We start from the raw sequence: 13,875 nt of genomic DNA, 5'->3' as shown, positions 1-13,875 counted from the left end.
TGAGCAACTGATAATTTGTAATCACAAAATACTTTATATAAGCAAATAACAAGTGAAGCTATTTACCTACGAAGTTCAAGCAATACAAAATTATGTTTATACAGACGTGACGACATTCGGATTTTCTCTTGTCATGGCGGATCGGTATATTTTGCAGTTTTATGTATGAATGAAAATAAATACGTTTTTCATAATACATGAATTATAAAAATTCAAATAAGATAAAAACAATATTTTAGCGATGCTTTGCCATTTGCCAGATGCAGCGGTAAGCGAGAACCCCAATACGCTATGTAGTCAACTTATACGTATTGTAGTTAAAAACTAAAATGTATATTCAAGAAAAAAAAACAATATTCATTTATTGCAAATATCCCTACTTTAACACACTTTTGAATAGTCTAGTCAGTCTGTTTGTTTTACATATATTATATATATATTTTTATGTATTGTGTATATTTATTGTATGGGTATACATATATGTGCACCATCAAACTATTTTCTGTATTTATTTTCTTCGCCATTGATTGCTTAGAAGAAATCGCTATGAAGCGTCCTTAAAATTGTATACGTTGTTTTGTTATACTTTTCTTTTTTTTAGGTATGTATCTACTTTTTGTGGTGTGCAATAAAAGTATATTTTTCAGTTGTTATATTTTTTTTTTGTATCTCCTCGTTATTATTCATCATGAACAGTCCACTGCTGGACTCAAGTCCACTCCCACTTGACGGATTTACCATAATTAATTGGGCAGACTGTTAGGTAGTAGTAGCACAGAGGATGCTGCTGCCCGTTCTTTAATATATTTCATTAGTCGCCGCGTATGACACCCACAGGAAAAGGAGGTGTGGTGACAACTCTGATCTGCCGTAGCCACACAGCACGCCATTATTACTACGGTTCTATAACTCTTCTGCTACTGCGGCCAAGTTATGTAAACACCAAAGAGGATAGAAACACCTAAAACATTATTTTGTACAGAAAGTCGTTGCTTAATTGGTGCGAGGAAGATTCTCAGATTCTTTTTTTCATAAGACTTACATTTTTATTTATGTAGAGAAAATAATACCATACTACTTTTACTTAAGTCCAAGATTATAGACAATAGCTATAAATTACGACTACGAAAACTGAAAAAAAAAAACAGTAAATTGTACTGTACTTTATTAAATATATTATTCTTTATTTGTATTTAAATAAAAACATTTGTATTTTGTATTTATTCTTAAAAATCTATACCTACGTATTAACTATATACATATGTTTAAAAAATCATTGAGTTAATCGTTTTTGTTTTGTACTTTTCTGTGGTTACAGTCGGATTCGGAAATTTATCAAATGTTAGGTACATTGAATATACATCAGCGTTCATCATAAAATTTGTTAGTTTAATTTTTTTTGTTTTTATATTAACTGTACCAAACAACATAACATTATTAACACAGTGTAACAATCGATAGTGGGGAATCGCTAAAGGTACACAAAGTCATGATCTATATCTAAATTCTTATTCTTAATCGTAGGTGGCAGTTCTGACACGATGTTTGTAGGAATTTTATCTGCAACAAATAAAACATTTTTTTTTTAACTCAGCTTAAAATAACAACAAAATCATAAAGAAGATAGAATCTGTCCAATACAGAATAAAGGATTTCACAAATTCTAAATTAATTTATTTCAAGTAAGCTCTAATGAAGCTCTAATGAAGCCGTGATAGCGCATCGTGTAGGAGCAAGACTTCTCTTTCGGGGGGGCGAGTTCGAATCCCAAACCTCTAACTTTTTTGACTTATATGCGTTTTAAGTAATTAAAATATCACTTGCTTCAAGGGTGAAAGAAAACATCGTGAGGAAACCTGCATGCCTGAAATGTCTTCTTAATGTTCTCAAAGGTGTGTGGAGTCCACCAATCCACACTGGGCCAGCGTGGTGGACTACGGCCTTAACCTCTCTTATTGTGGGAGGAGACCCTTGCTCTGTATTGGGCCGGTAATGGGTTGATGTAAAGAAGAAGAAAAAGCACTTTTAAGACTACAAGTCTGCCACCAGCCTACGAATTAATAAATTATTTACTACTAGCTGTTGCCCGCGACTTCGTCCGCTTTTGTTTTTGTTTTGAAAGGCTAATGCCTCATAAATGTGGCAGAACTTTATGTATTTAGGAAAGCTAAGCCTGATGTAAAATAGTCAACCACCTTCGTCCCCTCTCAAGAGAAATGAGCTTAATTTCGGGATAAAAAGCATCCTATATTACTTCTAATACCTTCAGGAATATGTGTACAAAGTTACGTGATAAACGGTTTAGTAGTTTTTGCATGAAAGCGTAACAAACAAACTTACATTCACATTTATAATATTAGTAGGGATAGGGATAGGGATAGCAACATATTAAATTAATGCTACCGCAGTTTTGATTCTCTGATTCTATTGAGAAGAAAGCAAGAAACTCGGCAGTTGCGCTTTTACATTATCATTTTACAGTCATTATTCTGCCTAGCGAGAGATGAGCGTTGTGCTTTCAAGCACAATCTCATCATATAATTTATGTTATCTGTAAATAAAGGTAAAAGTGATTTATATGTTTGTATTGAAAATGGTAAAGTAAATAAATGGTTAATCTATACACGATACAGCCCATTACCGGCCCACTACAGGGTACGGGTCTGCTCTCAGAATAAGAAGTCTACCGGCCCAAGCGCGGATTGGTAGACTTCACGCTCCGCTGAGAGCATTACGGAGAACCATTGGCGTGCATCGAGGGTATGCACAGGGTATGCAGATGATATAAAATGAAGAAAATCTCCAGTACGAGTTATTAAAACCTTAGGCCTAGACCTAACCTTAACCGCAAAAAAATAACTAATTTCTATAACTTTTACAATGCCTATCATTGTAAGAGTTATAAAAAAGAGTTATTTTTGCTCGGTAATATTTGTGGAACTACCCGCTTGTACGAACTTTTTCTTTTTAGCTTCATTAAGTTATGCTTTATAGATTTATACGCTCACAACATGTTTTAGTTTTCAATTTAATGTTTTCTCTACTAAGCGATTTTTTTGTAATTCTTTTGAGAAATAAAGATCTTAAACAGATTAAAAGCCTGCCCTTAAGTATTATATGCATACCCTCTATGCACGCCACTGTAGAGAACTCTTAGGCATGCACGATGTTTTTCTACACTGGTTACGCAGTATGTTAATCGGTTTCGTAAATAGAATAAAATGTACGTATGTGTACGTCACTTGTTGTCCCTACTTTACATAATATGCTTTGTAAAAAATTAGTTACCTAGCTCCGGTTACGTAAAAGTCCGTAGGGTTCTATTGTAATACATTTTTTTCTATACAATATAAGTATTTCAATTAAACAATTAAAAAATAACTCTGGCCATAACTTACCATTACATCTATATATGAGATTAGACCAGATGATCATTTCTTGCGAGAAGCAGAATACTCCCAGTCGACCACCCTTGAGAGTGAAGTCGTATTGGTTACCAGAGTCGGCAACTAAGCGGTTGTTCTCGTAGATCTTGAGACGAATGAGCCCGATCTTGGGACGATGGAGTAGTCTCCAACGGTAGGCGGTTCTCTCACGCCACCCAACGTTGCGAGGGTCCTTCCATAACAGTTTAACCTGGCAAAAGATAGTTGGTTGACTTTTATCGAAAAGCTTTCAGTTTTTTTTTATTTCCATTACTTATAACTGTTGGTTTAAGTTACAAATAAATACAAAAACCAATCTTCATTTATAATTATTCTAGCTGTTGCCCGCGACTTCGTCTGCGTTTGTTTTTGTTTTTCGAAAGACATGTGGCATTCAATTTAGGTGCTATTCTACTGAAATTTTTAAGTTGTGTATTGTTATATAAAAAAGTAGGTAAGTTATTATTTAAATCGGTTATCATTTGACGGCGTTATGTCGTCCGATCTCCCAAAAGAACTGAGCTTAATTTCACGATAAAAAGCATCCTATATTACTTCTAATACCTTCAGGAATATGTGTACAAAGTTTCATGATGATCGGTTCAGTAGTTTATGCGTGAAAGCGTAACAAACAAACTTACATTCACATTTATGATATTAGTAGGGATTTGAGAAGGTACTTTGAATTTTACATGTTATAGTAGTAATGTACCTGCGCCATCTTATTCATTCTCGTTTACAGTTTGCTAGGTGACAGACGTATTACCTACCTTGCTATAAAATAATAATAATATTTGTAGATAATATAAAATTCAGTACCATCGCGTAGTTTTTAATCTTCCATTACCCAATTTCTCACAATGAGATACCATTTTTAACGCAGCTTCATAGTAAAAATTGGCAGACTAGGCAGATGGCTCCTGATGGTAAGAGAAAAGCCCTCGCCTGTGTACAGAGCACCAGTGGCGTGCACTTCATAGAAGCACAAAAGCACTGCCTAACCTAAAATTTTTGTATAACTCATAAATGCGAAGGATTTTCCCATTTTATGGCATCTTCCTTCTTTATGCATACCCTGGTCATGCATGCATGCAAGAAACACTAGAAAGTGCAGCCCTGTGTCCATCAACCTGGGATGTTAAACCTCATGTGTCTGTAAGTGTCATTACAATCACATGTGGCTCGCAACCACGCTCACATCAGATAGAATTCCGACATGCTTATATCTGCTTTGCGGCAGAAATAAGCACCAACACCAACTTCCACGGACGGGTTCTTTCAAAGCAGAGCTCTCTGAGCATTGTCACAAAAATCCTCATTTCGTTTGAGAACGGTAAGCAGTGTGTTACCAGCTTTTGACCTTACAGGAGCCAGGCTAACAGGAGAATATAAACCAAAACCAAAACAAGAAGTCAGTCTTTCTCAACCTAGGTATCCTCAACGTAAGTAGTAAGCCTCATGTATCTGTTATAACACCGGCATCCTCACCCTTCAAACCGGAACTAAGCATGGCTGTAGTAGTTCCCTGGACGAGCTCTGTCACAAAAACTCTACTACTACTTGAACAGCTACGGATCGGATAGCGTGTAACTCTGCCATCCATTTTAATAAACTTTACCTGATCGGGGGTAGACTCTGTTTTCCAAAGTGCGTTCCTCAAAGTCTTTCCCGGGCCTGTCTTGGAGTTGACCAGTTTGAGTTGTATGCCTGGCTCGGCCACGGCGCGGAACGGCGTCGTCTGCCAGTATGTTTGCGTGTTCTTCTTCCACATCACCACGTAGAAACGTTTGTTGTTTTGATATCTACAATTGTTCATAGGAAAATATTTAGAACTTCAGTATTATCATCATTATTATAATAACAACCTATTACGGGTCTCCTCCCACAACGAGATGGGTTTAGGCCGTATTCCACCACGCTGGCCCAGAGCAGATTTGTGGAATCTTAACGCCTTTGAGAACACGCATGCTTGCTATATCGTTGAGGCTATTTTAATAACTTCAATCGCACATAACTTAGGCAAAAACTTCAGTATAGTAAATCACATTACACAAGACGCATATTCCTTTACAACATAGTATTTATTACTCGCAGTAGTTCTATAAAACAACATGTTTAAATCGAAAATATGGAAATTCTGCAGGCTCTATTGTGGACATGTCTTTCGCCTCCGTACATTGTTTATCACTTAGGTTCAATTCACTTGTAGGTAGGTATATATAATTTTCCCTATGTAGACACAGCACGCCAAACGTAAGACATGATTTCAGCCAAAATCTGATCACTTTGCCGGACTTAGTTAGTAGACTTAGAGTAGTAGCACATGCAAATTGCGAATGCTACTATCTTCTGTATTGCTTTTAGATTTTAGATGAGGCTATTGAACGGGGATTCATAAATCCCTCATCACATCACATTGCAGTTCTTCTGGGGCTTTAGATGGTTAACTTCGTATATTTATGAACCATTTTGAACTCACCCAAATATAAAGCCAATATAATCGTCATCAATCTGCGAATCAACAAACAGTGTTCCCTCGAAGTCAACGCCACCGATACTGTCGAAACCCACCGCGAGGCCAGGGTCGGAGTTCAGAGTCTGTAAGATCTCCGCGCCTTCGTTAGCTATCTCCCAATTGGGATCCTGTTGCGAAGTACCTTCGGGATCTAAACGAACTGTCATGTAGTTTCTAAAAAAGAAAAGAATTGTCATTTATTTTTAACTCTGCAAATCTATATATAAAAAAGAGAAAGTGTGTGGGTATGTTTCGTTTAGGCTCCGAAACGGCTGGACCGATTTCAATGAAACTTTCAGGGAATCTCCGGATTGACCTGGCAAGTAATCCTGTAAAGTTTGGCGACGATCGGAGCACTCCTATTTTTGAACTGTCAAATACAGCTTTTATTTGCTATGATGATATTCTATTGTTGGGTGTACATGGGTTTAGATAATGATCTTCACCAGCTCGAGAAGAGAATAGAAGAGAATGAATACGGAGAGAAATAAATGATTTAAATTAAAAACTTAATGATGTAAGTTTATTGTTTAAATAAAATAAAGCAAAGTCTAGCCGCTACGCTAGTAACAAATAACCAAAAAAAGAAATGTATATTCCTTATTTGGAAACTAGGTATATGTCTGAACCACCTGTTCGGAAAGCAGGTTCTAACGAGAAGAAGCCGGTAATAAATTCAGTTACTCTTTTTTAAAATCTATATTTTACAGTTTAAAATAATTATTCTAATTTGTCTCGGAAAATACGCCTAAAAACTAATAATTTCCACTTTAAATAAGATTTCCTCCGATGCAACCGAGCTGCAGAACAACGCGCAACCCTTTTGGGCTCAACAGCGATCTGGGCGGCCTGATATGCTTCTGGTGTGAGCTTAGCTGGCTGGAGTGAACAAGCGGGATGCCGCATCAGTGGTTAAGTATAATGCACGGTTCTGACCAACTAAGTACACGCCAAGGGACGGTACTGGCCATCTAAGTACACAATAAGGGACGGTACTGGTCAAATAAGTACACAACAAGGGATGGTTCTGGACAACTAAGTACACAGAAAGGGACAGGCCCAGAAACAAACGAAGAAGAATTTTATTATTTAACAATACGTTTCAAATAACTAGTTTTTATATACAAAAACGAGACACATTTGAGTATCCTTGCCTGAAATCAGTCCTAAATATTCTTGAATTGTTGGGGCAGTTGTCCAGCGCGTTGGTCACGTTGTCGCCATCGTAGTCGTTGTCACAAACATCGCCCAATCCATCGGCTGAAATTCAAAACCACGTTTTTTATTTTAAAAGACTATACAAGGCTTAATAATTCAAAGTGGGTTCCAAGAGACGAGAATCGAGTATAAGTGTAAGTGACACTAACGCTCGATTTAGAGAAATGTTTATCATTTCTAAAAACGTGCATTTTAGATTTCATGTAAAATTAAAATTATTTTGTATTCAACTATAAGTAAGCCCTTTATTGCCCATGAGTGTAGCGGGATAACCTGTTAGGGATAGGGCTCTTTAATTAAATATCCTATCGCCTTAATAAACCAAAGAGGAAATACAGAAACTCTGTGAATGTTAACCATAATCGTACTTTTGACCTAAAGCCTAAGGCCTAATAGGAGAAAGGGTTTTGGGACAAAGATCTACCACGTTAAAGTAAGCCAACACCGAAATAAAGAGAAGTTAAAGAGTTGAAGTTGAACTTCAAGTTTGGGGAAGATTTGTTGCACTGAACCCCTGAGGGCACGAAGATGATGATGAGCTTACCATTAGCATCGGCTTGATCAGGGTTGTACACCAGCGGGCAGTTGTCCGTCAGGTTGGGAATACCGTCGTTGTCGATGTCGTCATCACAGGCGTCTCCCTTGCCATCATTATCGATGTCCTGCTGGTCACTGTTCGCCAGGTTCGGACAGTTGTCCAATCCGTCTTGAACACCATCTCTAAAATTCCATTATTGTTTTTTATTTATTCCAACTAGGCCCATATAAGAAACACATAAAAGACATAAGTAAAATATCTTTTTTTTATATATTAACAGCGGGCAAACGAGCAAGTGGGTCACCTGATGATAAGTGATCACCGCCGCCCATAAACATCTGCAAACCCAGAGGAGCCATCGATGCGTTGCCGGCTTTTAAGGAATTTGTTTATCCGCCCCCCTAATAACCCTAGATTGTATTTTTGAGGAAACATATCAGATGGGAGATTGTTCCATAATTTAAATAAATATAAATAAATAAATATACTACGACAATACACACATCGTCATATAGCCCCAAAGTAAGCGTAGCTTGTGTTATGGGCACTAAGAAGACTGATGAATATTTTTAAGAATAAATATGTATAACAGATAAACACCCAGACACTGAAAAACATTCATGTTCATCACAGAAACATTTTCCAGTTGTGGGAATCGAACCCACGGCCTTGGACTCAGAAAGCAGGGTCATTGCCCACTGCGCCAATCGGCCGTCAAATTTGCAATTCCACCAAGAAATCCACCTAGTGGTGTTGTAATCCTAAATGAAATAGCGCTGCAAATAGTAATATTTTTCCTGTCTGATGTCTTCCCACAATATTGACCTACCCAGTTTTCTGGCCTGTCTTCTTAGTCTGTACTGAAGCAGCTCTTTGGCGTATCAGTTTTAAGACTAAGAACTAGTGCAGAGTGGAGTTACTTAAATTAGCACTTACTGGTCGCGGTCAACGTCGCTGTCGCAAGAATCGCCAACATTGTCTCTGTCTGAATCCTCCTGTGTAGGATTCCTTACACGCGGACAGTTGTCACACAGATCCCCTATACCGTCGCCATCCATATCCTCTTGTTCCGGGTTGTAGATACGAGGACAATTGTCCTGATTGTTTAAAATATCTGAAACGTGGTAAGCCATAGGTTGGTTGTCCACATAACTTAAGTTAAACTTAATTTACAGGACTAAATGGATTCATTCTTAGAAAGGACATCAGTTGACATAATCATAAATATTCAGGAGTACTTTAACAAAATACAGCTCTTGAATGGACCTTTAACTCTTGGACAAAGTATCTAAGAAATGTGTATGATCTCTATTGTCAAGCAAGTAAGCATACTATCGTTATCCATGTCAGGGTCGCAAATGTCTCCGATGCCATCCCTGTCCGCGTCTTCTTGTCCGGGGTTAAACTTCCGAGGACAGTTGTCGCAGGCGTCACCGCGCTTATCACTCCGGTCCTCGTCGCGGTCCAGCTGGTCTGGGTTGGGTATTAGCGGGCAGTTATCCTGGAAAACAAATAAATATATGAAGACACTCTCAGGAACAAGTTGAGGAGATGAATAATACTTTCTCCTTAGCAGCATATATCTAGAAGAATCTTCAGGAATAGGTTAAGAAATGGATCAGGAGTTGAAATATGTAATTTAGCTAAAGAGTTTAAAAAAATAAGAAGTAAAGGAGCCATTTTAAACGTTACATCGTAATGATAGAAGTAAACTTACGTTATTCTATATATCTAATTTAAGGAATCTTCAGCCTTCACCTGCAAGATTACAGACAGACACAAATACGAAATCTGGATATAAATGGCGACACTCTCATCTTAAACATCCCAGACCAAAATAATACGTAATGTGGATATAAATGGTGACACCATCATCTGAGAGATCGCAGACGGAAAAAATGTTCGAGGCATGGTCCGGGATTTTGGGGAATTCCCGACGGAGCCATAGAATCAATATTTTTTTTAATTGTGATATAATATAATAAATAAGCAGCTAGATAGAGTAACAAGATGTTCATCGTTAAGTTTTAGTTATTTTTTTGCAGTCGAATGTAACCCCTAAACGGGTCGACACTGAGCAATACTTTGTTTGTTGTCGTATTTCTCCAGATTTCATTCTCTTACCATAGCCATAAAAATTTGTATATAACTTAAACCATAGAAATCACAAAAATTCTTACTGGTATATTAGGTATCCCGTCTCCATCAGCATCCGTGTCGCAAGAATCACCGATGCCATCTTTATCAGCATCCTCCTGCCCAGAGTTGGAGACTTGAGGGCAGTTGTCAGCATTGCAATGGATGTCAGGGCACGATAGTTGATGGTCAGGATACCCGTCCAAATCGCTATCAGGTCCACAAACAGTTCCATTGCCTGCCCATCCAGTCTATAAAGATAGGACTGAATAATAAGATCTACAAAAAAGCTTTTACAATGTAAATAATGCAAAAAATTAAATAAAAATTGTAAAACTTGTCAACTCATCATCAGTTTAATGGTTATGTGATGTACAAAACGCATGTGAATGAAATTAACGATCACCCATGACACTTTTTACCTTTTTGATTCGTACTGAAATATAAAAGGTGCGTTTCTATAGCTATTCTATGGCCATTTTTTATTTTGTACCATTGTATTAAAAATAACTGTATCAGTGCCATGTTTCTCCTAAGTCAACTATTTGGTCCATTCTGAACGAGGTGGACAAAAAACATCAAGTGAGTCACTGGGAGCCGCTGGAAAAAAATAGCCAAAGACCATAGATTTTGAAACTTCAGTAGTAGTAGAGGTTTTTGTGCCAGAGCTTATCCGGGGAAGTACTACTATCATACTTATTTCTGCTGCCAAGCAGCATTGTTCAAAGTCAAAGTTAAATATTTCTTAATTTTTAGTTTTTTTTAACTATTATTTTCTATTAGAGCAAAATTAATCGGCACAACTCATTCACTATCAAATTCATTAATATTATAATAATAAAAATAATAATAATTTATTCACAAGAATGTAGGTACATACAGTTTTTAAAATGTAAAGTAGTTATTATAATATTTATACAAACAAATGCGTGCCTCACAAATTATATTGGTGTATATGTAATAAATGTATGTAATGGTGCCATTTAAAATCTACTGTCCCTGATTTAGGTAAAAACCTGTATTACAGGCGACAGTGCTCTCCTTAAATTGTTGTTTCGATGATTGAGTGTATGATTGTGCGTATGTGAGTTTGCGTCGCGTAGGTAATTGTGCTCGCGTATATGTTTGCTTATACAAGCTAATTATTATATTAAGTTATATATACATATATAAATTTGAGAAATCGGCTTAAGATGTCTAATCTTAATATTAATGTAAACTATATAAATAAACTATATTGAAAAATATAATACTCTGCAAACTTTGAACGCAATCAGACCATTTGAAGAGTGTCAAAATCAAGTCCAAAGGAGTCGGTTAATTACATACAAACATAGTAACAAACGAGTGTAGAAAAAAGCTAAAACTTACGGCGCAAACGCAGTTGATTCCGTATCCACAAACAGCGTTGAAGCGACGACACCGCGCCGGGTCGCATCGCGGACGAATCAGAGAGTCTGCCTCGAAGCACGGCCGCGACGTGTTCACATAGTAGTGTCCACCACAGGGCACGCACGTGAATGAACCCTGTGGCGTAACAATATGGAGTAATTATATATCACAGACGTAGGGATGAGCAACGTTAATTATATAGAAGATGCGTTTGGTATTTTATCTAAGTATAAATATTTATATACTAAATACTACCTAGTATTGTAAAGAGGAAAAATTTTTTTCTCGTTTTGTTACCCAATAAGTTCCGAATCTTCTGGCACGAATCTAGCAATTTTTTCCACAAAGTTACGTAGGCTTTGATATTTTTCAAAATAATAGTATATAACTTTCATATATCTTCAACTGTTCTACCAGCGAACTAATGAAGATACACAAACATGTATAATTTTGGTACTTTAGGTTACATTGTTGTTCTAAAGGATCTCTAGTTAATAAATTATTTTGAAAAATATCAAAGCCTACGTAACTTTGTGGAAAAAATTGCTAGATTCGTGCCAGAAGATTCGGAACTTATTGGGTAAAATAACCAGATATGTTTGTGTATCTTCTTTAGTTCGCTGGTAGAACAGTTGAAGATATATAAAAGTTATATACTTCATGAATATATATATATATATATATATATATATATACATATATATACATATATATATATAAGTATGATTATCAACAATAAAACATTCCTTGAAAAAATTTACGGTTTCGTTGACTGAAATCCCAATTGGAAGCATGCAAAAAATACTCACGAGTGTATTAACCCACAGTCAGGCTTTTGGACCCACATCTCGTCGAAGCGAGCACACGTCCACGTCATTTTAAGAATATGCCTCTCGTCAAGTGAGCGCATGAGTGCAATCTTACCTGGTAGTAAGTAAAATACTCACGAGTGTATTAACACACAGTCGGCCTCTAGGACACACATCTCGTCCAAGCGAGCACTCGTCCACGTCAGTGCAAGTCTCCCGACGCCTCTCGTCCCCGGCCCCCTGCCAGCCAGAGCTGCCGGAGTACCCAGGTGGACAAGCACCGCATATGAAGCCGCCGTCCACGTTCCTACACGATACCAACTCGTCGCATGGACGGATTAGATCACATTCGTCCATATCTACGCAAGTATATCCTGAAAAATATGAAACCTTCCTTTAGAAAAGAACACAGTTATTTAATTTACAACATGGACACCTATTTTACGAGTTTAACAGTGATAATAAGCATTTCTTAAATATAGTTCAACGAGTGTATACCACAATAATATTTTTGGATTTGTCGATATTTCGACCCAGTTGCATGGATCGTGGTCCCGACGGGACTGCGTAGGTACGAGTTGTCAAGTTGGATGTCACGGGCAGAATCTGACTACCCGCTTTCGTGTCTTTTTGTCGGTATTTCATGAACCACTTTACTCTTGGTGCCCCGTAGCACCCGATAGAGCTACATGACCCTAAAGTTCTCTCCACCGACCGTCATTATATTCCAAGACAAGTTCGCGAAGCGATTGAAATTCAGAAGCACAAAAACTTCAATCGTGAGGACGGTTTTAAATTAGCACGTGTGTGGAATCCAGTGGTAGAATTATGCAAACAGCATCGTACAGCATCTCAATTTAAAAGTGACGTTGTCAGTGTAGTGTGTCGAACAGTTCGTGAAATACTGACAAAAAGAACTCAAAAGCGGGTAGTCAGACTCTGCCCTTGACATCCAACTTGACATCTCGTACCTACGCGGTTCCGTCGTGACCACGATCCATGCAACTACAAGTACTACTGCCAAGTGCATTTCTATTTTTTTTATACATATACCACGTAAGATATTTTTTTATGACACTAAAAGATAGCCGTTGACTGGAGTCTCACCCAACCCTTACCCTTAAACTATGCGAGATCCACGTTTCATCGTACCGAGACGCTAAATCTTCTATCTTTTACGGCCGATTGGCGCAGTGGGCAGCGACCCTGCTTTTTGAGTCCAAGGCCGTGGGTTCAATGTCGATGAAGGTTTTTCAGTGTCTGGGTGTTTATTTGTAAATTATAAGAATGTATGTATATTATTTATTTAAATATTAATTAGTCATTTTAGTAGCCATAACACAAGCTACGCTTACTTTGGGGCTAGATGGCGATGTGTGTACTGTCATAGTATATTTATTTTTATTTATTTATTCTTGGTAGGGTGGTAACTAGCCACGGCCGAAACCTCCCACCCGAGCAGACAAGAGAATCAGAAATTATTAATTCCCAGATTGCCCCCACCTAGGATCGAACCCGGGAACTCCACGTAAACGACCGCAGCGCTCACCAATGTGCGAGGCCGTCGAAATAACATACATACACACACATAAAAATTTCAACCCGATCGTAGTCGCGGGCAGCAAATATTTTTTACTAAACCAATCAATGTTTCACAGCTTAAAAACTGAAGTGAAATATCAATTAATCAACTATTCGATTTTTACCGGAACTACCAAACCTGTAGCAAACAAACGTACATAGAGACTGCGCACCAATTTAAAAAGGCTTGTTTATTCTGTGAAGTATATTTGGTTTGTAAACTTTGTTTCGCGACGGTAACTAAATTCACGACCTCCATCA

At 37.5% G+C, this 13,875-nt stretch overlaps 1 protein-coding gene across 2 annotated transcripts in view; it reads right to left on the bottom strand.

Annotated features, from left to right (window-relative positions):
* Nucleotides 1-1,198: 1,198 nt before the first annotated feature.
* Nucleotides 1,199-13,875, bottom strand: part of LOC120633221 (cartilage oligomeric matrix protein) — a 50,901-nt gene continuing 38,224 nt past the window's right edge. For both annotated transcript variants that reach the window (XM_039903374.1, XM_039903373.1), the window contains exons 13-23: nucleotides 12,172-12,407; nucleotides 11,204-11,359; nucleotides 9,877-10,083; nucleotides 9,029-9,197; nucleotides 8,633-8,810; nucleotides 7,703-7,878; nucleotides 7,095-7,200; nucleotides 5,905-6,114; nucleotides 5,044-5,227; nucleotides 3,399-3,636; nucleotides 1,199-1,560 (exon numbers count right to left, since the gene is read on the bottom strand). In XM_039903374.1, the coding sequence (XP_039759308.1) occupies nucleotides 1,472-1,560; nucleotides 3,399-3,636; nucleotides 5,044-5,227; nucleotides 5,905-6,114; nucleotides 7,095-7,200; nucleotides 7,703-7,878; nucleotides 8,633-8,810; nucleotides 9,029-9,197; nucleotides 9,877-10,083; nucleotides 11,204-11,359; nucleotides 12,172-12,407 (1,949 nt within the window). In that variant the 3' untranslated portion in view covers nucleotides 1,199-1,471. The remainder of the gene's footprint in view (nucleotides 1,561-3,398; nucleotides 3,637-5,043; nucleotides 5,228-5,904; nucleotides 6,115-7,094; nucleotides 7,201-7,702; nucleotides 7,879-8,632; nucleotides 8,811-9,028; nucleotides 9,198-9,876; nucleotides 10,084-11,203; nucleotides 11,360-12,171; nucleotides 12,408-13,875) is intronic.

The sequence above is a fragment of the Pararge aegeria genome, chromosome 21, assembly GCF_905163445.1.
Source record: "Pararge aegeria chromosome 21, ilParAegt1.1, whole genome shotgun sequence".
Classification (NCBI taxonomy): Eukaryota; Metazoa; Arthropoda; class Insecta; order Lepidoptera; family Nymphalidae; genus Pararge; species Pararge aegeria.
Note: the sequence above shows the minus strand (reverse complement) of the source record. Positions and strands in the feature narration are given on the sequence as shown.